We start from the raw sequence: 21,423 nt of genomic DNA, 5'->3' as shown, positions 1-21,423 counted from the left end.
TGTCCAGCGGTGAGTCCCCAGAGTTCCCTCCCGTGAGACCCCAACTCCAGTGGAAAAGCTAAGGGGGTACCTCTGAACGCCCCTGCCCAGTCCAGCCCAGCCCAGCCCTGGTCATTCTGGAAGGAACAGCCTCGGCCTCAGCATGACAGCGCAGGTGCCTGGTCAGGGGCATGAGCCTGCCCGAACCCCTGGACCCCCAGACCTGTCCCAGGCCCTTTCAGGAGACCTGCACCCACGGGCAGCTCTTTGTGGGTGCTGGTCTGAACGTTTTGGAACAGCCAGTACTGGGCCCTCAGTGGGTTTTCAGACCCTGCCGGGCCCACGGCCTCTTTCCTGTCTTTCGTGCACCCCTGGTCCTTCCCTTCGGAGAGTGTTTAGAAGGAAACAACGTGAGGGGCGGCTGCTCGCCTGTGGGGGTCGGGGTGCCTGCACACTGATCCCGTTTTTGCTCCGAGCTCACCAGTGTCTCCTCGTCCTCCTCCTGCCAACAAACTGGCGAACATTTATGTTTCTTTTTTCTTTTTCTTTTTTTTTTTTTTTTGGTTTTTGGGCCACACCCAGCAGTGCTCAGGGGTTACTCCTCGCTGTCTGCTCAGAAATAGCTCCTGGCAGGCACGGGGAACCATATGGGACACCGGGATCCGAACCAACCACCTTTGGTCCTGGATTGGCTGCTTGCAAGGCAAACGCCGCTGTGCTATCTCTCCGGGCCCCAACATTTATGTTTCAATGCACTGAAAGTCGCCGTTCCATTCTCACCCTCTTCCAGCTGGCCTCATCCTTCCGGCCCTTCCTGTGTTTCCTTGTTGTGAGGACAGAAATTGTGCCTCAATGCATCTTCTTTGCTGCAAGGACCACGCGTGCACTCAGGGCTTGCTGGGGACCCAACTCCGGGCCTTGCACCTGCGGACTCTTTCACTGAGCGAAGTGCCAAGGCTGCCTCGTGCCATGAGTGTTTGGGGTGTTGCCTTTTGCGCTGGGCTTGCCCCTGCGTCTGCAGGAAAGCTTCTTTGCTGAGGCCTTCCCTGAATATTGAGGGGAGTTGGGCTCAAAGGTTGGTTGCCCCAAGACTGGGTTTGCAATGTGGGGCGATGGTGCCAGTATGAGATTAGAATTCTGATTCTGGGGCCTGGAGAGATAGCACAGCGGCGTTCGCCTTGCAAGCAAGCTGATCCAGGACCAAAGGTGGTTGGTTCGAATCCCGGTGTCCCATATGGTCCCCCGTGTCTGCCAGGAGCTATTTCTGAGCACACAGCCAGGAGTAACCCCCAAGCACCGCCGGGTGTGGCCCAAAAACAAAAACAAAACAAAAAAATTTCCGATTCTGTTTTTTTGTTCTTGTTGTTGTTTTTGGCTTTGGGTCACATGCAGTTGTGCTCAGAGGTTACTCCTGGCTCTGTGCTTGGGGGACCATATGGGATGCCGGGGATTGAACTGGAGCCTGTCTGGTGTTAGCCATGTGCGGGGCAAACGCCCTATCGCTGACCTATCGCTCCGGCCTAGAACCTTGATTCTTACCACAGACATACGCTTTTAGTGCTGTGCTCAGTACTTATTCCTGAGTCTATGCTCAGGAACCACTCCTCCTGGCAGTGCTCAGGGGACCATGTGAGATGCTGGGAATCGAACCGAGGTCGGCTGTGTGGAGGGCAAGTGCCCTCCTGTTGTACCACCTCTCTGGCCCTCAGCTCAGCTCCCCATTGCTTTTTCCTTTTTTGGTGGGGGGCCTACACCCAGAGAGATAGCACAGTAGTAAGATATTTGCCTTGCAAGCAGAAGGATGGTGGTTCGAATCCCGGCTTCCCATATGGTCCCCCGAGCTTGCCAACTAGTAACCCCTGAGTGCTGCTGGGTGTGACCCAAAAACCAAAAACAAAAAATTGCTCCTGGCTTGAAAGACCATATGGGACAGTGGAGATTGAACCAAGGTCTGTCCTAGGTCAGCCGCATGCAAGACAAACCTACCGCTGCGCCACCACTCCGGCCCTCAGCTCCCCATCTCTTTGCCTGTCAGGAGGTGAATGCTAGGAACCCTGGCACTGTGGAGACCCGTGAGAAGCCGAATTTGAGATTCAAATGAAGGTGATGTGACTTTTTGCTTTACAAATTCTTCCTACGCAACCAAGCCAAGTTATGCAAAGCGGCAAGATGGAAAGATACTGCATTTATTTTTTTCATTGTTATTTATTATTTTATGTTTTGGGGGGGCTGTATCTGGTGGTGCTCAGGGCTTACGCTTGGCTCTGTGCTCAGGAATCAGTTCTGGCAGTGCTCCCAGGGGCCACCTGAGGTTCCAGGGATTGGACCCTGCCTGGTCAGCCACGTGCCAGGCCAACGTCCTCCCTGCTGTACCATCGCTCTGGCCCGATCCTGCATTTAATACTTCCAAAGAGGTGGAGCCAATCATGTCGCTTGTTCATGTGACACCCTCGGCCCCCAGCTCGAGTCTGTTATCTCCTGGCCCGGAAGTATTTGGTTGATCTGTGGGAAAAGTATCTCTTCTCCGCGCACACACCATCTATTGCCCCTTATCTCTCCCTGTCCCTCTGTTTTTTTGGTTTTTTTTTTTTTTTTTTTTTTTTTTGGTTTTTGGGCCATATTCGGCGGTGCTCAGGGGTTACTCCTGGCTGTCTGCTCAGAAATAGCTCCTGGCAGGCACGGAGGACCCTATGGGACACCGGGATTCGGACCAACCACCTTAGGTCCATGATCGGCTGCTTGCAAGGCAAACGCCACTGTGCTATCTCTCCGGGCCCGCATCTTATAGATCTTATAGAGCAAAAACACAGTAGACAAAGGAGCTCAACGTGGCGCCTCCATTACAGTTACCAAGTTTACCACAAGCACCCTGGGGCCCTGTTACTACTCACCACCCACCACCCTGCCCGGTCCTCCCTCCTCCCCTTTCCCTCCTCTGAGCAGGCAGCTTTGGGTTGTCAGAGTCAAGGCATGAGCTGTGCCATCTTGCTGTTGGTCGGTCAGATTTCATGGCTACTGGACCCTCTAGCTCCGTCCATGGGCCACCAGGGCTAGGACCCACCTAGTGTCCACGGCTGAGTGATCTCTACCTTCAGACTGCACCTTGGGCCAGGTGGGCAGGCCACAGTCTCAAAGGCAGACAAGACAGGCAGAAAGGGGCCAGAGAGATAGCACAGTGGTAGGGCGTTTGCCTTGCATGTGGCCAACCCGGGACCAGACCTGGGTTTGATTCCCAGCATCCCATATGGTCCTCTGAGCCTGCCAGGAGCGATTTCTGAGCGCAGAGCCAGGAGTAACCCCTGAGCACCACTTGGTGTGAGCCCCCCCACAAAAGACAGAATGGGGAAGCCAGAAGTCACACCTGGGGCCAACAGCGCCCCCTTCTGATCTTGGGGGCATGCAGGGTTAGGGCTGGGCCAGGGCGAGGTTGGGGTGAGGGCATGTGCCCCACTGGTCTAGACACCTCAGTGCTGGACTTCTCAGAACACTCACAGCTCAGTAGCTCCCCAGCTCCCCTAAAAGAGAGACCCAGCTAGACGCTGCCTTTCCTCTCCCTGCAGCACATGTGAGCCCTGGAGCTGTCTTGGGGGGCCAGGAAAAGGCAGGGGTGTCCTAAGGCGCAGACTCAGAAGAGGCAGGCCCACAGGTGTTCTTTGGGGGTGCCTGCTGAACAAGGGGACCCTTCCTTGTTCCTTGCGGCTGGAGCCTCAGGGCTGCAGAGACCCTTTGATTTCAGTTTCCCCAAGCACTCTGGGGTGCCGTGGCCCCCAAAGGAACAAAAACCCAGTGGGAGGCAGACCCTTCCAGGCCTCTCTGGGGAATCATTACAGGCCCCTAAGCTGCTGATAATAACCCTGTGCAGAGGGAAGTGTTGAGCTCAGGCAAGTCCCTCTCTGGATTTTGGGCCCAGCCTGGGTCCCACAGACACTGCCTCCCTCAGCGAGGCTGCCCTGTGCCCCCCAGAATCCTCTTTGGAATCCAGAGGCCTTAGTCCGGCTTGGTTTTGGCTGGGTGGCTGGGGACCCTCTTGTCACAGGCGTTTGCTTGTGGTTTGGTCGCATGGCTCTGCAGACATCGAGTCACTCGTGAGTTCGGCAAAGCCTCAGGATTCCCGCAGGCCAGGCTCGGTCACTTGGGCTGGGAGATGTTTGTCCTCTGCTGAGCTGTAACCACAGGGGTTACTCCTGGCTCTGTGCTCAGGAATCATTCTGTGGGTGACCATAAGGAATTGAATGCTGGTTGGCTGCATGCAAGACAAGCGCCCGCCTGCTGTAGTATTGCCCTGGCCCTAACAGTGATGTTTCCTTTTTTTTTTTTTTTCAAAAAGAGAAAGAAAAGAAAACAAAGAAAGAAGTTAAGAAAGGAAGGAAGGAGAAAAAGAAAGGAAGAGAGAAATAGAAAGAGAAAAGAGAGAAAGAAAGAGATAGATGGGGCCGGTGAGGTGGCGCTAGAGGTAAGGTGTCTGCCTTGCAAGCGCTAGCCAAGGAAGGACCATGGTTCTATCCCCGGCATCCCATATGGTTCCCCCCAAGCCAGGGGCAATTTCTGAGCGCTTAGCCAGGAGTAACCCCTGAGCATCAAATGGGTGTGGCCCAAAAAACCAAGAAAGAAAGGAAGGAAGGAAGGAAGGAAGGAAGGAAGGAAGGAAGGAAGGTAGGAAGGAAGGAAGGAAGGAAGGAAGGTAGGAAGGAAGGAAGAAGAAAGAGAGAGAGAGAAAGAAAGAAAGAAAGAAAGAAAGAAAGAAAGAAAGAAAGAAAGAAAGAAAGAAAGAAAGAAAGAAAGAAAGAAAGAAAGAAAGAAAGAAAGAAAGAAAGAAAGAGAGAGAGGGAGGGAGAGAGAGAGAGGGAGGGAGAGAGGGAGGGAGGGAGGAAGGGTGGGAGGTTGGGAGGGAGGGAGAGAGGAAGAGAGAAAGAAAGGAAGGAAGGAAGGAAGGAAGGAAGGAAGGAAAAAAGAAAGAAAGAAAGAAAGAAAGAAAGAAAGAAAGAAGGAAGGAAGGAAGGAAGGGATAGAAAGAGCGAGAAAGAGAAAAGAGAGAAAAGGGAAAATAGAAAGGGAAAGAGAAAGGAAGAGAGAAAGAAAGAAAGAAAGAAGAAAGAAAGAAAGAAAGAAAGAAAGAAAGAAAGAAAGAAAGAAAGAAAGAAAGAAGAAAGAAAGAGAGAGAGGGAGGGAGGGAGAGAGGGAGGGAGGGAGAGAGGGAGGGAGGGAGGAAGGGTGGGAGGTTGGGAGGGAGGGAGAGAGAAAGGAAGAGAGAAAGAAAGAAAGGAAGAGAGAAAGAAAGAAAGAAAGAGAAAGAAAGAAAGAAAGAAAGAAAGAAAGAAAGAAAGAAAGAAAGAAAGAAAGAAAGAAAGAAAGAAAGAAAGAAAGAAAGAAAGAAAGAAAGAAAGAAAAAAGAAAGAAAGAAAGAAAAGAAAGAAAGAAAAAGAAAGAAAGAAGAGAAAGAAAGAACGACAGAAAGAAAGAAGAAAGAAAGAAAGAAAGAAAGAGAGGAAGAGAGGAAGAGAGGAAGATAGAAAGAGTGAGAAAAAGAGAATGAGAGAAAGAACGAGAGAGAAAGAATAACAGTGATGTTTTAATTTCATGGACACTATTTATTCCAGGATTAACTGATTCTGCTCCCAAACAGGGAACACAAAAGTGGATGCTCGGGTGCTTTTATTTTTGGGTCAACCCAACCATGCTCAGGAAACAGTCCTGGGAGGTCCAAGGGATCATCTAGGATGGGAGTTATCTGTGCAAGGACAGCAGATACCTTTGTCTAAGGTGCAGCTGACCAGCCATAGCAGCAGGAAGGAGGCGTTTGTGTGCCAAACTGGGCCTTGGTGGGGCTCCAGCAGTGGCTGGCAATCCCCTGCCCTGACAGAACTGGGGCACCACATTGGCATTCTGGTTTCGTCAACAGAAGGCCTGGGGACTGGAGAACTTGGCGGCCAAAGGAGGCACAGTCCCCGCTCGTTTTCATCCCTCTTGGCACATCAGCAAATCACTTGGGGGATGGCGAAGGTGTCAGTGGGGGTTGGGGGACAGCCAGGTTCAGAGGAACCATGCCAGAGCGGGCAGGGTGGGGTAGCAGATTGGAAGGAAGGGGCGGGGGCAGCCATCCTCGGTAGGTAAAATTGCAAGACAAGGCCCGGGTGCAGCCAGTTTTTGTTTTCAGTTCTGGGTCACACCCAATGGTGTTCAGGGGTGACTCCTGGCTTTGTGCTCAGAAATCACTCCTGAGCGGCCAAAGTGATTAGCACAGTGGTAGGACATTTGCCTCGCAAGCAGCCAATCCTGGTTGATCCCCTGCATCCTATATGGTCCCCCGAGACTGCCAGGAGTGATTTCTGAGCACAGAACCAGGAGTCACCCCTGAGCACCACTGGGTGTGGTTGGAAAACAAAAACGGGGAGCCGGACAGATAACATGGAGCTAAGGCATTAAGGCGTTTGCCTTGCGTGCAGAAGGATGGTGGTTCAAATCCCGGCATCCCATATGGTCCCCCGAGCCTGCCGGGGGCAATTCCTGAGCGTAGAGCCAGGAGCAACCCCTGAGCGCTGCCGAGTGTGACCCAAAAACAAACAAACAAAAAATAAAAAATAAAAACAAACAAATGAAATTACTCCTGGCAGGCTTGGGGGAACATCAGTGTATCATAGAAGATTATAGGGGATCGTAGCTGGACTTTTGTTTGTTTTGATTTGTTTTGGGGCCCCAAGCGGCCATGCTCAGAGCTTATTCTTGCCTGTGCCACCAGGAATCATTCCTGGCAGCCCCTGGAAGACCACACAGGGTGTGGGGGATCAAACCCAGACTGGCTGTCTGCAAGATAAGCTCCCTGATCTTGGGACGCAGGGGATCAAATTGGCTGGCCATGTGCAAGGCAAACGCCCTTCCCACCATGCTATCACTCTGGTGCCTGGACTTTTTTTTTTTGGTTTTTGGGTTACACCCGGCAGCGCTCAGGACTTCCTCCTGGCTGTACACTCAGAAATCACTCCTAGCAGGCTCCGGGGACCTTATGGGGTGTTAGGATTCGAATTGCCGTCCTTCTACATGCAAGGCAAACACACTACCTCCATGCTACCTCTCCGGCCCCGTGGCGCCTGGACTTTTTGACCTAGGCCGTCTCACTGGTGCAGGGGTGGCGAACAAGTTCAACACAAAGAGCCAAACTTTTTTTTGTTTGTTTGTTTGTTTTTTTGGGGGGCCACACCCGTTTGATGCTCAGGGGTTACTCCTGGCTATGCGCTCAGAAATTGCCCCTGGCTTGGGGGGACCATATGGTACGCCGGGGGATCGAACCATGGTCCTTCCTTGGCTAGTGCTTGCAAGGCAGACACCTTACCTCTAGCGCCACCTTCCCGGCCCCAAAGAGCCAAACTTTTAAACTTCGAGAGTCAGAGAGCCACACCACGCAGTGACCTGCCAAACCAGACAAACACTCACACAAAAGCATCTAATTTTAACAATAATCTATGAAACACATATTGCGTTTTGCCATTTTGAGTGAGGGTCAAAATCCCATTCGAGACCCCTGCACTAGTGTGAAGGAAATGAAGGAACCTTCTGCTACTTTGCTTCCCCTTTCCCTGATCACCTCGATGTTGATCTTTTGCCAGAGGCCCTTTAACCCTCCGCCTGTTTCCTGCAGAAGTGTCTGTTCAGCTGTTCTTGGGTTTATCTGCACTCAGGGATCAATCCTGGGGTGCTCAGGGCACCACAGGGGGTCTCGGGGATTGAACTGGTGTCAGTCTTGTGCAAGGCAAACTCCCTCACTAGTGGCCAGTGGTCTCTCATGCCCCATGGTGCTGAGGTTCGAACCCACAGCAATGCATGCTGCATTCCAGCCCTTAGAACTGGCGCCCTGGCTCTCAGTTTTGGTGTTATTGTTGTTGTTGTTGTTGTTGTTGCTGTTGTTGTTTTTGGCACTCAGGAGTTACTCCTGACTTCGAACTGAGAAATCGCTCTTGGCAGGCTCGGGAGACCCTATGAGATGCCGGGAATTGAGCCTAGTTCTTCCCTGGGTCGGCCGCTGTGCTATTAGTCTGATCCCTGGCTCTCCATTTTGGGACGGAACATTTTTTCATTTGTTTTTGAGCTTGTGATTTTTGTCTTCAGGGATATTAGCGCGCTCTCTCTCTGTTTTTTTTTTTTCTCTCTCTTTGTTTTTTTTTTCTTTTATTTGAGCCATACTCAATAGTGTTAAGGCTGACTCCTGGTTTTGTGCTCAGAAATTATGCCTAGCAGTGTTCAGGGGACTCTATGGGATGCCGGGGATTGAACCCAGGTCAGCCGTGTGCAAGGCAAGCGTCCTCCCCGCTGTGCTATAGCTATAGCTCTGGCCCCCACTTGCCCTTCTTTGTGGAAGAACATCTCCCCCTCCCACATCTTCTGATGTCTGTGTCTCCTCCAGGGGTCTGGGGCACCTTCTCCACCAGGGGGTGGGGTTCAGCCAGTCTCAGTGGCCCCCGAAGGACACGGACATACATAGTCTGTGCTCACTTGGGTGACTGGCTGCCCGCACAGACTCAGAGGCGCCTCTTCATCCAGTCCAGACCTGCTGGACTTGAGGGCCCAGAGCTTCTCACATCCTGCACCCTGGAGAGCCTCGTTTCAGGAGCCGCCATAAAACTGGGCTCAGGACAGCCATGTCCTTCTTTCATGTGCTTCAGAGTTGTGTGTGTGTGTGTGTGTGTGTGTGTGTGTGTGTGTGTGTGTGTGTGTGTGTGATTTCTGAGTGTAGAGCCAGGAGTAACCCTTGAATGTCACCCGGTGTGGTCCAAAAACCAAAAAAAAAAAACCACTACAAGTTGTGAGATCACCCCACATGCTGCATTTCTAATCTCATAGGCGGACAGGTCTGAAAAGCAGGGCAGCCTCGTAGAAATAATATCAAGCCAGCCAGGATGATCATTGCATTTGTGGCCTTTAGCCTCATGCTCTCCGCCTCAGCCAAAAAGTCAGAACTATCTTTATGAAGGGAGAGAGAGACAGAGAGACAGAGGGAGACAGAGACAGAGAGACTGAGAGAGAGACAGGAGAGAGAGAGAGCAGAAACAAAAGTGGCAAAGGAACAGAGTAAAGTTCAAAGCTTAAGTGAAACTGCCCGAGGATAAGAGTCAAAGAAACAGCCGGAGCTGGAGCCAGTTCCAGGGTTCCTCGGGTCACAGTCCAGGGCCTGCCCCCTGATAATGGCAGGCCTGGCCCCGCCAAGGACAGCCGAGAAGAGAAAGAAGGCAAGAGATAAGGCCCAGAGCAGGCCGTCCGGTGCCCTCCCGGTGCCCTCTTCACTGGATCCCAGGGAGAGGTCAGGGAGCTTCTGTCCCGGTCCCCCTCTTCCCCCCAGACTGGCTGCAACACTCCCTGCTGGCTCCCACTTGGCCGGGTCACACGCTGGCAGCCTCTCAGGCAAGTGGCTGCAGAGACAGAAGGCAGAGGCTTTCTCAGGCCCAACCACGCCTCCCTCCTGCCAGTCCACCGCAGAGACCCTGGGCACACGGCCCACGTCCCTCGGAGGTCAGCCGGGGAGAGACGCTCCGACCCGAGCAAGGACAGAACAACGGGTGCCTCCAACCACCCCATAACCGCTAAGCCCTGTTGTGGCTTCCTCCGAGTCCTGCTTTCTCTGGGCTGTGTCCAGTTTCCGCAGGTTGGAGCCACCACCCAGGGGAGGACGATTGTCCCAGTAAGGTGGTTCCCCCCCCCCCATACTACGATTCTGGCTGGTGACAGATCCGCCTACGTGATCATAACAGACTGGATGGTCCCCTGCGAAATCCCCAGAACCACCCCGAGTTGTCCCGGACCTTCCACATACAGCCAAGCCCCCTCCCACCGCTCCCCCGACTCGCCCTACCTTTCTCAGCCTAGGGGCCTGCACCCTCACACCTCTGTGTCCCCAACTACCCACTGAAGATCTGTCTCCCTGCTCGTGGGTGTCAGGATTTGGGGCACTTCTTCCTGTTCCCCAGCGCAGCCGTGCCTGTACAATTGGGTTTGGTGTGTGCAGAATGCTTGTGAAATGAATGAATAAATGAATGAATGAATTCATGGAATGAATGGATGAACGTTTCTTCCCTTATCACAGATTTTCAAATGTGGGAGTGGTCTCCCCAGTAATGCTCAGGAGGTCTAAGGGTCACTGCCATAGGTGTTAGGTCAATTGTGTTAGGCTAGGGCCCTCTGCAGGAGACCACACCCAGCAAGATTTGGGGAGACCTGTAGTATATATAGGGAGTCAAACAACCTTGGGGGAGGCCATGCACCCCTGATGCCTGAGCTGTTACCCAAACCTTGGTTTCCAGATTTTACAAGAGTCTCTTGCACTCTCTCTGTCTCTGTCTCTCTCTGCCTGTTCCTTCCTCATCTTGCCCGTCTAGCTAGCTGCTCATCTGTGTTTCCAGAACCTTCCTCCCTAGTCAACTTCCCTGGCCAGTCTGGTTCTCACCCTAGAGCAGGTGGCCGCAGGGACGGAGTGGAACAATGTCTGGGATGTCAGGCTCACAGGTCCTGCACCGTAGCCCCAAAACGGGGGTGGGGGCAGTCGTGTCGGAGCCACCCACCGAGCTAGAGCACCTGGTCACCATCGTGTGCTGGTTCATTGGGACAAGCTACCGGAGCTTTGGAGAGGGAATCTAGGTGTTGGGAGATGCCAGAGTGATAGCACAGGAGGGAGAGTTTACCTCACTCATTGGCTGACCTGGGTTTGATCCCCGGCATTCCCTAGGGGCCTCTGAGCCTGCCAGGAGTGATTCCTAAACACAGAGCCAGGAGAAACCCCTGAGCGCTGCAGTAAGAAGCAAACATGGGGCCAGAGAGATAGCACAGTGGTAGGGTTTCTGCCTTGTACACAGATGATCTGGGACAACCCAGGTTCGATCCCTGGCATCCCATATGGGCCTCTGAGTCTGCCAGGAGCGACTTCTTGTTTTTTTGTTTTTTTTCTTTTTGTTTTTGGGTCCCACCCGGCAGCGCTCAGGGGTTCCTCCTGGCTCTACGCTCAGAAATTGCTCCTGGCAGGCTCAGGGGACCCTATGGGATGCTGGAATTCGGACCAACATCCTTCTGCATGCAAGGCAAACGCCTTACCACTGTGCTATCTCTCCAGCCCCTGGGAGCGACTTCTGAGACAGAGCTAGGAGTAACCAACCTTCGAGGGCTGCTGGGTGTGACCCAACCCCCCTCCCCGCAAAAAGAAAAAGCAACATGGATGCCTAGGCCTGCCTCATCTCGGCAGCCTGGTGATCAAGTCTGAGACTTCCAGAAGTTCTCCCTGTGATCTAAGTAGGTCAGGGAAGGTCCTAAGCCTCCAGGGACAGAGACGAGGACAATGAAGGGGAACCAGCACTCTAGAGGGAAGAGGAATTAAACTATGAAAAATTAGGAACCAGGGGCTGGAGAGATAGCACAGCGGTAGGGCATTTGTCTTACAAGCAGCCGATCCAGAATGGACTGTGATTCGAATCCCGGCATCCCATAGAGTCCCCAATACTTGCCAGGAGCAATTTCTGAGCAGAGAGCCAGGAGTAACTCCTGAGCACCACCGGGTATGACCCAAAGACCAATAAATAAATAAATAAATAAATAAATAAATAAATAAAATTAAAACCTGGGGCCGGAGAGATAGCATGGAGGTAAGGCATTTGCCTTGCATGCAGAAGGATGGTGGTTCGAATCCCGGTCCCCAGCCTGCCAGGAGTGATTTCTGAGTGTAGAGCCAGGAGTAACCCCTGAGCGCCACCGGGTATGACTCAAAAACAAAAACAAACACAAAAGCAAAAATAACCCAAATAAACACAAACAAATAAAACAAAAACCAAAAAATTAAAACCTTTTTCTTGTTTGACTTTGGGGCCACATCCAAAAATTCAAGTTATGTTCGGTGATGTTCAGGGTTGACTCCTGACTCTGTGCTCACTCTTGGTGGGCTCAGGGAATCCTAGGGGATGCTGGGAACCACACCCTGGTCAGCTTTGTGCAAGGCAAGTGCCTTCCCTCTGCCCCATCTCTCTGTTCCCCACATCTGCCTCTCATGGAAGCAGGAACGGGGCCCCTGAAGCAGCCACCTCAGGGTGTTTAACTGGCCGGGGGTTCCCCTGGGGCCAGTCGAGGTGGCTTCTCCATGGACGAGGACACAGGAGGCCAAGATGAGCCACGTTTGGCGCCTGGATCCCAGCCTGGCCCTGGGCTGCCCGGCGCTGCCTGCATGAGGGAGGTCCTTGGACCCCTCCGACAGCCTCGAGCGCTGACCTTGGCCATGTAGATGTGGTCTTGCCAGGGCCCCAGGTAGCACCAAGCAAGGCCCAAGACTGAGCTGGCCAAGGAGGCAGCCACTAAGGCCTGTGGAGGGTGCTGCCCAGTTACTGCAGTCACGGTTTGCACGTGCTGGGGAGTTGTGAGGGGCTGCCAGGAACCCTTGATGCCCCCCAAGCCAGCATTTGCACCCCAAACCCTGAGGGAGGGCTGAGCAAGGCTTTATGTTGTTGTTGTTGTTATTGTGCCACACCCAATAGTGCTCAGGGGTTACTCCTGGATCTATGCGTAGACTTACTTTGGTAGACTTGGGGAACCCTATGGGATGCGAGGGATTGAATCCAGGTTGCAACGTGCAAGGCAAATGCCCTCCCCGCTGTGCCATTGTTCCGGCTCCTGAGTGAGACTTTTTAGGGGATTCTCTGGGGGCCCCCTCTGGCCCCCCCCCCCCCAAGCTGTTGAACAGGATTGGGAGTTCAGGGCTCTCTGGACTCATTGCCTGGTCTCCCTCCAGCCGCTGTGATGTCCCCCGCCCCCCATAGCCTATCCAAATTTATTTCAACCCTATGCTGCTGGTTTGACTGCCCTAATTTGAGCACTATTTCCGTTCCTTCCCGTGGGAAGGGACCCCACGTGATGGCCCATTTCCACCGCCTGGGTAGGTGAGGTACCTTCTCCTTTCTCCCAGCATAGGGATTCAGTTGGGGGGGACCCCATGTGCCCGGGATCCTTGGAGGAGGTGGAGCCCCACTGGGCCCTGCCCCACATGGCCGTCTCTCCCTCCTCCCCCAGGAAGAGAGTGGTGCTAGAAACACAGTGTGGAGTTCACCAGACACCAGGGTGCCGTGGACTCATGTCCGAACCCGCATCCTCCTGATGCCAGCAGCAAACCAGCCACTTACCCTGAATTCCAAGCATGCTCTTAGGATCTGACTGATTCGAACTTTCCAGAAGGTGTATTTTATAGATTGCGATTCCAACTTGAGACGCATTCTGGCTCTCTATTGCTGTCAAAAGGTCACCCCAGGTGGATCAAGAGCCTAGCGGGGAGGGCGGTTGATTTGCACACAGCCCACCTGGATTCAGTCTCTGGCATCCCATAGGGTCCCCCGAGCCTGCCAGGACTGATTCCTGAGCACAGAGCCAGGAGTAACTCCTGAGCACTGCTGGGTGTGTCCCAAAACCAAACAGACAAGAAGGTCCCAAGCAACTGAACAAGCAAAGCAAAAGGTCACTGGGGTGGAGCAACAGCATAGCCGGTAGGCCATCTGTCTTGCACATGGCTGACTTGGTTCGATCCCTGGCATCCCATAAAGCCCCAGAGCCTGCCAGGAGTAATTTCTGAGCACAGAGGCAGGAGTAACCCCTGAGCGCCACAGGGTAAGGCCTCACACCCCAATAAAGCCCAAATAACATCAATCACCCCAAACAGCCATCACTTTGTGTCTTACCCTCTCTCACCTTTTTGGTGGGCAGTTGGGAACAGCACGGAAGAGAAATAAATCTTTGCGAGACAGATGGCGTGAAGCGGGCTGCAATCTTCCGTGACCGTCCAGGGGCAAGAGTCGCTGTGGGGAATGGAAAGGAGGTGCCTTTGTGCTGAGCACTTGCCCTTGAAGACGTACCTCGAGAAAATTGCAGGAAGGAGGGATGTTGGGGGGCTGAGGCAAGGCAGGGTGCAGTCATATCTATAGCTGATTCAATAAATCCAGGCACTAAAGGCCACGTGGGGCTGAAGGGATAGCGCAGTGGGAAGAACATTTGCCTTGTATATGGCTGACCTGGGTTCGATCCCTGGCATCCTACAGGGTCCCTCAAGTCTTCCATGAGTAATTTCTTTTCTTTCTTTCTTTTTTTTTTTTTTTTTTTTATTTTTTTTGTTTTTGGGCCACACCTGGTGGAGCTCAGGGGTTCCTCCTGGCTCTATGCTCAGAAATCACTCCTGGCAGGCTCAGGGTGTAAAAGAAAAATTTCCGGGGCCGGGTGGTGGCGCTGGAGGTAAGGTGCCTGCCTTGCCTGCGCTAGCCTAGGACGGACCGCGGTTCGATCCCCCGGCGTCCCATATGGTCCCCCAAGAAGCCAGGAGCAACTTCTGAGCGCATAGCCAGGAGTAACCCCTGAGCGTCACAGGGTGTGGCCCAAAAACCAAAAAAAAAAAAAAAAAAAAAGAAAAATTTCCCCTGAGTTTCCTGACTGCCCTGATCACCTACCCCCCTCGCAATTGTGGGAACTTGTAGACCCAGTTACAGTTTAACTTCCTTTCTGTTCCGACATGGTTCTGACCTGGTCATGTTAACCCTGTAAGCTTGCACCTGCACCTTGCAAAAATGTGATTGAGCAAATGCCAGATGCCATGTATTTCCTTTTTTTTTTTTTTTTTTTTTTTTTGTGGTTTTTGGGTCACACCCGGCAGTGATCAGGGGTTACTCCTGGCTCCAGGCTCAGAAATTGCTCCTGGCAGGCACGGGGGATCATATGGAACGCCGGGATTCGAACGATGACCTTCTGCATGAAAGGCAAACGCCTTACCTCCATGCTATCTCTCCGGCCCCACCATGTATTTCCTAAAGCAAACCAATCTACTGTAACTTTCTATTGTTTGAAATACTATATACAGCTTGTAAGCTCATGGCTGGGGCTGGCAGTTTCTGGCTTATGCTGGATTCCAGCGCAGCCCCTGCATATGCTTGTAAGAAAAGAAACCCCCCGGGCCCGGAGAGATAGCACAGCAGCGTTTGCCTTGCAAGCAGCCGATCCAGGACCAAAGGTGGTTGGTTCGAATCCCGGTGTCCCATAGGGTCCCCCGTGCCTGCCAGGAGCTGTTTCTGAGCAGACAGCCAGGAGTAACCCCTGAGCACCGCCGGATGTGACCCAAAAACAAAAACAAAAAAACAAAAAAAAAAACCAAAAAACAAAAACAAAAAAAAAAGAAAAGAAACCCCCTGCTTTTGCATAAGACTGTGGTCTTGGTGTCTTTGAACGGCGCATTGTTCTCCAGGACTTAACAGGGGGACCCTATGGGATGCCAGGAATCGAACTGTTTGTCCTGGGTCAGTCGCATGCAAGGCAAATGCCCTACTGCAGTGCTATATCTCCAGCTCCTGCCAGGATTAATTTCTGAGTGCAGAGCCAGGAGGAACCCCTGAGTGCTACCAGGAGTGGCCTCCCCCCCCAAAAAAAAAGAGGGCCATATCATGGGGCTGAAGCAATCATACAGCAGGTAGGGCATCTGCCTGGCACGCAGTGGAGCTGGGTTTCATCCTTGGCACCCCTTGGAGTCTCTTGAACCCACCAGGAGTGATCTTTGTGTAACGTCGAGTGTGGCAAGCAAACAAAAAACCACCCAATATAAATAAACAAAGCGGTTCCAGCAGGGACAAGAATCCTCAGCACATTGTCAAGGGGGCTGTTTGCCCTCCATGGGGCCGGTATGGGGCTCCCAGGCCAGAGGCTGGAGGAAGTTTGGGAGAGAGAAATAAAGGCTTGGCTGCTCTCCAGGAAGAAAGCAAACAGGTGGTTGTCAGCCGTCAGTGTAGACATTTTCTTCCTCTTCAAAGAGGCTGAAGTATGCTGCTCCCAGCCAGACAGTGGGTTTCCTGGAGGCTTCAAAGGCCTCCCAGGGTGGTAGGGAGGCAGGAATTGGGGGCCTGGGGGGGTCTCTTCTGGCTGGCCTGGGAACAGAGCTCAGAGTGAGTTTCTTCAAAGCCAAGCTTGCTTGTGCTGATTATGGCCTAGGTCTCAGGAGATGAATTCTGGAACGGATTCGGGCGCTCCTCGAGGCTCTTTACATTGAGGGGGGCTTTCTGTGAGTGGTGCTCAGGGGGTATTCCCTTAGTCATGGCTCTGTGCTCAGAAATTACTCCTGGCAGGCTTGGGGGACCCTATGGGAGGCCGGGGTTGAAACCCAGGTCAGCCACATAAGAGGCAAACGCTCTCCCCACTGTGCTATTGCTTCGGCCCCTCCTGAGAGTTCTTTGTGATCCTAATTTAAACTCATTCTGGCGGACAGAGAGACAGTGCAGAGGGTAAAGCAGTGGCCTTGCCTTGCCTTGCCTGGGGTGGGCTGTCTGCTCCCCCAGATTGCTGGCACCCCCATATGCCAGAGTCACGGGCAGGATGGGTGTAGTCATAATTAAATGAATAAGAGTCCTGGATGGGGCTGGGTGATGGTGGATGGAGGGTGAGGCCTTTCTCGGCCAGGCCAGGCACCTGCATCCACTTTCAGCCAACGGGTCTGCGGGTTCAGGGTAGTGGAGAGGAAATGATCCATAGCAGTGAGATTTCAGGAGACATGGTTTTATTGAAGGCCGTAGTCACCATGTATGGCTTCTAAGCTAACCTTTTTTTTTTTTTCCGCCCACACCCGTTAGATGCTCAGGGGTTACTCCTGGCTAAGTGCTCAGAAATTGCCCCTGGCTTGGGGACACAGGGGGATCGAACCACGGTCCTTTCCTTGGCTAGGGCTTGCAAGGCAGACACCTTACCTCTAGCACCCTGGCTATCTAGGCCCCTTTTTTTTTTTTTTTTTTTTTTTTGGTTTTTGGGCCACACCCAGTGATGCTCAGGGGCTACTCCTGGCTATGCGGTCAGAAGTCGCTCCTGGCTTGGGGGACCATATGGGATGCCGGGGATCGAACCTCCGTCCGTCCTAGGCTAGCGCAGGCAAGACAGGCACCTTACCTCTAGTGCCACCATGCCAGACCCTTCTATGGCCCATTTTTATAGACTTGGAAGAATTTAAAGTTAGTTGGCAGAAAGAATTTTGTTGTTGTTGTTGTTGTTGTTGTTTTGAGCCACACCTGGCGGCTCTCAGGGGTTATGCCTGGCTCTGTACTCAGAAATCATTCCTCGCAGGCTTAAGGAACCATATGGGATGCCAGGGATCAAACCTGGGTCCATTTGGGTTGATTGTATGCAAGGCAAATGCTTTCGCTCCAGCTGCAGAAGAGAGTTTTTAAATCATATACCAACCCATGGCCGAATTCAAAGCACCTGTCGTGAGTCAACTGTGTTGTTGCAGAGCCGGGAAGTTGAGGTCTAAAACCGAATCCTGGGGCTGGAGAGATAGCACAGCAGTAAGGCTTTTGCCTTGCATGCCGAAGGATGTTGGTTCGAATCCCAGCATCCCACATGGTCCCCCGAGCCTGCCGGGGGTGATTTCAGGAGAATAGAGCCAGGAGTAAGCCCTGAGCACTGCTGGGTGTGACCCAAAGACCAAAATAAATAAATAAACAAACAAAACCGAACCCTGTCACTGTGTGGGTGAGTGTAAACTGGAGACCAACTTGCCTGCTTGCAAACACCTGTGCAAAGGTTTTTTAGTTTTTTTTTTTTTTTTTTTTTTTTTTTTTGCCACACTCTGCGGTGCTTAGGGTTACTCCTGGCAGGCTTGGGAGACCGTTTGGGATACCAGGAACTGAACCCAGGTTGGTTGGCAGTGTGCAAGGCAAACGTCTTCCCTGATGTGCTATCGCTCTGGTCCAATGAAGCAAGCTTTTATTAAAACTTTATTTAGAGGGACCGGCGAAGTGGCACTAGAGGTAAGATGTCTTCCTTGCAAGCGCTAGCGTAGGATGGACCGCAGTTCGATCCCCCGGCGTCCCATATGGTCCCCCTGAGCGCTTAGCCAGGAGTAACCCCTGAGAATCAAACGGGTGTGGCCCCAAAAACAAACAAACAAAAACTTTATTTAGAAAGATTTGAGGGAAAGAAAGGGAGAAATGCGTGTCCAAGAGAGAACATGGGCTTCTCCAGGGTGAAAATGGAGACACGCAAGTGAGACGCATATTCAAGGCAGAACACAAGCTTGAAGAGTAAGACAGATTTTTAAAACAATTATTTTGATTTTTGGAGTCCCACTTGGTGGTGCTCAGGGGTTACTCCTGGCCCCACACTCAGGAACCACTCTTGGTGGGGCTCAGAAACCACATACGGTGCCAGATATCAAACCCGGGTCAGCTGCATGCAAGGCAAACACCCTTCCTTTGCCTTTTGTACCTTCCTTGCTCTGGCTGGCCCAAGCCATGCTTTTTTTTTTTTTTTTTAATGCATTTTATATCAACTCCAGGTTAAATCTCCCCATGTAGGTGGTTTGCCTATTTATTTATTTATTTATTTATTTTGGTTTTTGAGCCACACTTGGTATTGCTCAGGGGTTACTCCTGGCTATGTGCTCAAGAAATGGCTCCTGGCTTCTCGGGAGACCGTACGGGATAGTGGAGAATCGAACTGCAATCCGTCCTAGGTTAGTGTGTGCCAGGCAAATGCCCCACCACTTGCACCACTGCTCCAGCCCTTACTTATTTAATTTTGCGAGTTATACTCGAGAAGTACCGAGGGCTTACTCTTGAGTCTGTGCTCAGTGATCCTGCAGTGCTTGAGGGACCCTCCCTATGTGGGGATTGAACCAGGTTCGGCTGCAAGACAAGACAGCCCCTCCTGCTGTAATATCCTCTGGTCCCACCTTTGAACGTTTTGGTGCCTTTGTTTCTCCGTTTGAGAGATGAACTTCCGGAACTGCTGAGGCTTAAATGACGTTGGAGTGTGATGCCCGTTGGGTGGAATAGAGATAAGCCCAAGGCGCAGGTGGGAGCTGGTCCCGGCCTAAAATGTTCTCCCTGTTCCTTGGCTTGACGGCTCCTCTCGGAGCGTCAGGTTGATCCAGTGCTACTTGTGATACTTGTTGGCACATGACTGGATACTTATGGAGACTTTGGATACTTTGAGGCTTTATTTCTCTCTTGCACCAGAACTTCCTCCAGCACCTGCCAGACCTTCTCGCTCCAAGCTGGCTGCAGGCTGGCTGGGTTGTTGGTGCTGAAAATGCAGGGTTCGGAATCTGGCAGTATTCGGGGAAGGAGGCCAGAATCACGATCGCAGCTCAGTTATTCATCTGTTCATTCCCCCCAGAGAGAGAGAGAGAAAGAGAGACAGAGAGAGACAGAGAGAGACAGAGAGAGACAGAGAGAGACAGAGAGAGAGACAGAGAGAGAGAGACAGAGAGACAGAGAGAGAGAGAAAGAGAGAGAGACAGAGAGAGACAGAGAGAGACAGAGAGACAGAGAGAGGAGAGAGGAGAGAGAGACAGACAGAGAGAGAGGAGAGAGAGACAGAGAGAGAGAACATTTGAGTTGAGCACCTGGCTTCACTGTTTGGCAGCGAAGAGTCACTCTGGGTTCTGGCATGAGATAGAACCCCAAGAAACCAGTTTATGTCTGTCTTTGTCCTTCCCTTCATCCTCAGCACCCACGAGTATCAAAAGTCATTGATTAGGGACTGGAGAGATAGCAAGGAAGTAAGGCATATTTGCCTTGCATGCAGAAGGTTTGAATCCCGGCATCCCATATGGTGCCCCGATCCTGCCAGGAGTGATTTCTGAGCATAGATTCAGGAGTAGCCCCTGAGCGCTGCCGGGTGTGATCCAAAAACAAACAAACAAACAAATAAAAGTCATTGGTTGGATCAAAAGGTGGCGAGAGAGGGGCTGTAGTGGGTAGGTAGGACACTTGTCTTGAGGGTGGGTCCCTGAGCACTGCTGGATGTGGCCCCCAAAGCAAAACAAAACAAAAAAGCAGATGGTGGACAATATTTCTCAGGGAAATCAGGTTGGAAGTTCACCATCTGGCAAGGCTGTGACTTGGGGCCTAATGGGTCCCCTACTGCCAGGATGTGGTGGCCCTGGGAAGGTCCAGGACACACCCCCCCCAGCCCCTTTCCAGGAAAGACTGGACACCATGGTAGAACCAGGGTTCTGATACCCTCAGGTCTCAGCGACCAGGTGAGATTAGAGGCGTGGCCTCAGAGTTGAGGCCTCTGCCTTTCCTAGAGAAGAAGGTGGCCTGGAAAACCCAAGAGAACATTCCCCAAATTCCCAAACCCAATTTCACTTTGGCCTCCCTCTTTCACCGCCACCACACTTCTAGGGAGAGACCCGGGCACCCCAGAGACTCCTGTCACTGCAGGGCAAACCCAGCGGCAAGGCCCTGACCTGAGGCCCTGCAATCCCCCCCCACCCCAGGTGCTAGGGAAGGAGCCCCAGGGGTGGGCCAGCTCTGGGCGGCGCAGGGAGGGTGTCCCGGGTGCATCCCAGCTTGTGCAAACCATCCGTGGGTGCTGTGTGAACTGAAACGCTGCTGGGACACGCGTGGGGGCGACTCCAAGGTGAGCTGCAGCCCAAGAGGGCAGGGCGGGCAGGGCAGGGCCTAGGCAGGGGCAGGGTGGGGGAGCAGAAAGCATGGCAAGCAGGGCGAGCTGGACAGAGCCCGAGGTCTGGGGAGAAGAAAAGCTGCAAAACAGAGGAGAAAAAGACCCTGGAAAGGTGTGTGGGTGGGCGGGCGGGCGCGGCCTGGGGGCTCCAGGACGCCTCCAGCCCCAGCCCCAAGCGAGTGGAGGCTGGGAGAACCGAGAGCCACAGCAGAGCAGCCGGCAGGGGCGTGACCACACAAAGGGGTGTGTTCAGGGCGGAGCCATGCAAAACAGAGGGGCGTGGCAAAGGCGAGCAGTGAGCGGAGCTTCTCCAGCGCCGAGGCGGGGCGAGGGCGTGTCGGGGGCGTGGTCCTGCGGCGTTTCCGAACTCGAAGAGCAGCGTCGGGGCGTGTCGGGGGCTGGCCGGGGGCGGGGCCGGAGGCGCGGCGCGGGGCGGCGCCAGGGCCGGGCCGGGCGCTTGATAAAGCGGCGGCGGCGGCGTTTGACGTCACGCGGAGTTAATTTTAAATCGGACAAGATGGCGGAGCCGCCCGGGCAGGTGTCGCGGCGCAGGCGGCGGCCCAGCGACTCGGCCGCGGCCAACCACGTCCACGGCGGCCACGGCCACGGCCGCGACTACGGCCACGGCCACGGATCGGCAGGTAGGCGCGGGCGCGGCCCCGCGGCCTCCCTTCTCCCTCTCTCCCTCCCTCCCTCCCCGCGTCTCTCTCGGCCCGGCCCGGTTCGGTTCGGTTCGGTTCGGGGACGCAGAGCCCGGACGCCCGGGCAGCTCCTCCCTCGAGGGCACCGCGTCCCGGACGGCCTGGTCCGCGCCCTGGGCGGGCGGGCTCCCCGCGGAGCAAGCCGGTTCGGTTCGGTTCGGGTTCGGTTCGGTTCGGCCCGGTCTCGTCTTCCGGGTCCACGGACGCGATCGGGCGCGGCTGCCAACCCGGACCGGGGTCCCTGCACCCCCCAAGCACGCGCCCGGAGCCCTGGGCGGGTTCCCTGCGAAGCAAGCCGGCCCGG

General features: G+C 53.5%; 1 protein-coding gene across 4 annotated transcripts in view; it reads left to right on the top strand.

Annotated features, from left to right (window-relative positions):
* Positions 1–21,423, top strand: part of ATL2 (atlastin GTPase 2) — an 86,864-nt gene that overhangs the window by 17,555 nt on the left and 47,886 nt on the right. For 2 of the 4 annotated variants that reach the window (XM_049784255.1, XM_049784254.1), the window contains exon 1: positions 20,945–21,059. The exons of 1 other annotated variant lie outside the window; for it this stretch is intronic. Coding sequence is in view for 1 of the 3 variants with exons in the window: in XM_049784257.1 (XP_049640214.1) it covers positions 20,936–21,059 (124 nt within the window). In the remaining 2 variants the exon portion in view is untranslated. Of the gene's footprint in view, positions 1–20,897; positions 21,060–21,423 lie in introns of those variants that run through there. One more of the 4 variants, XM_049784257.1, reaches the window with a different exon arrangement.

Source organism: Suncus etruscus, chromosome 12 (genome assembly GCF_024139225.1).
Source record: "Suncus etruscus isolate mSunEtr1 chromosome 12, mSunEtr1.pri.cur, whole genome shotgun sequence".
Lineage (NCBI taxonomy): Eukaryota > Metazoa > Chordata > Mammalia > Eulipotyphla > Soricidae > Suncus > Suncus etruscus.
Note: the sequence above shows the minus strand (reverse complement) of the source record. Positions and strands in the feature narration are given on the sequence as shown.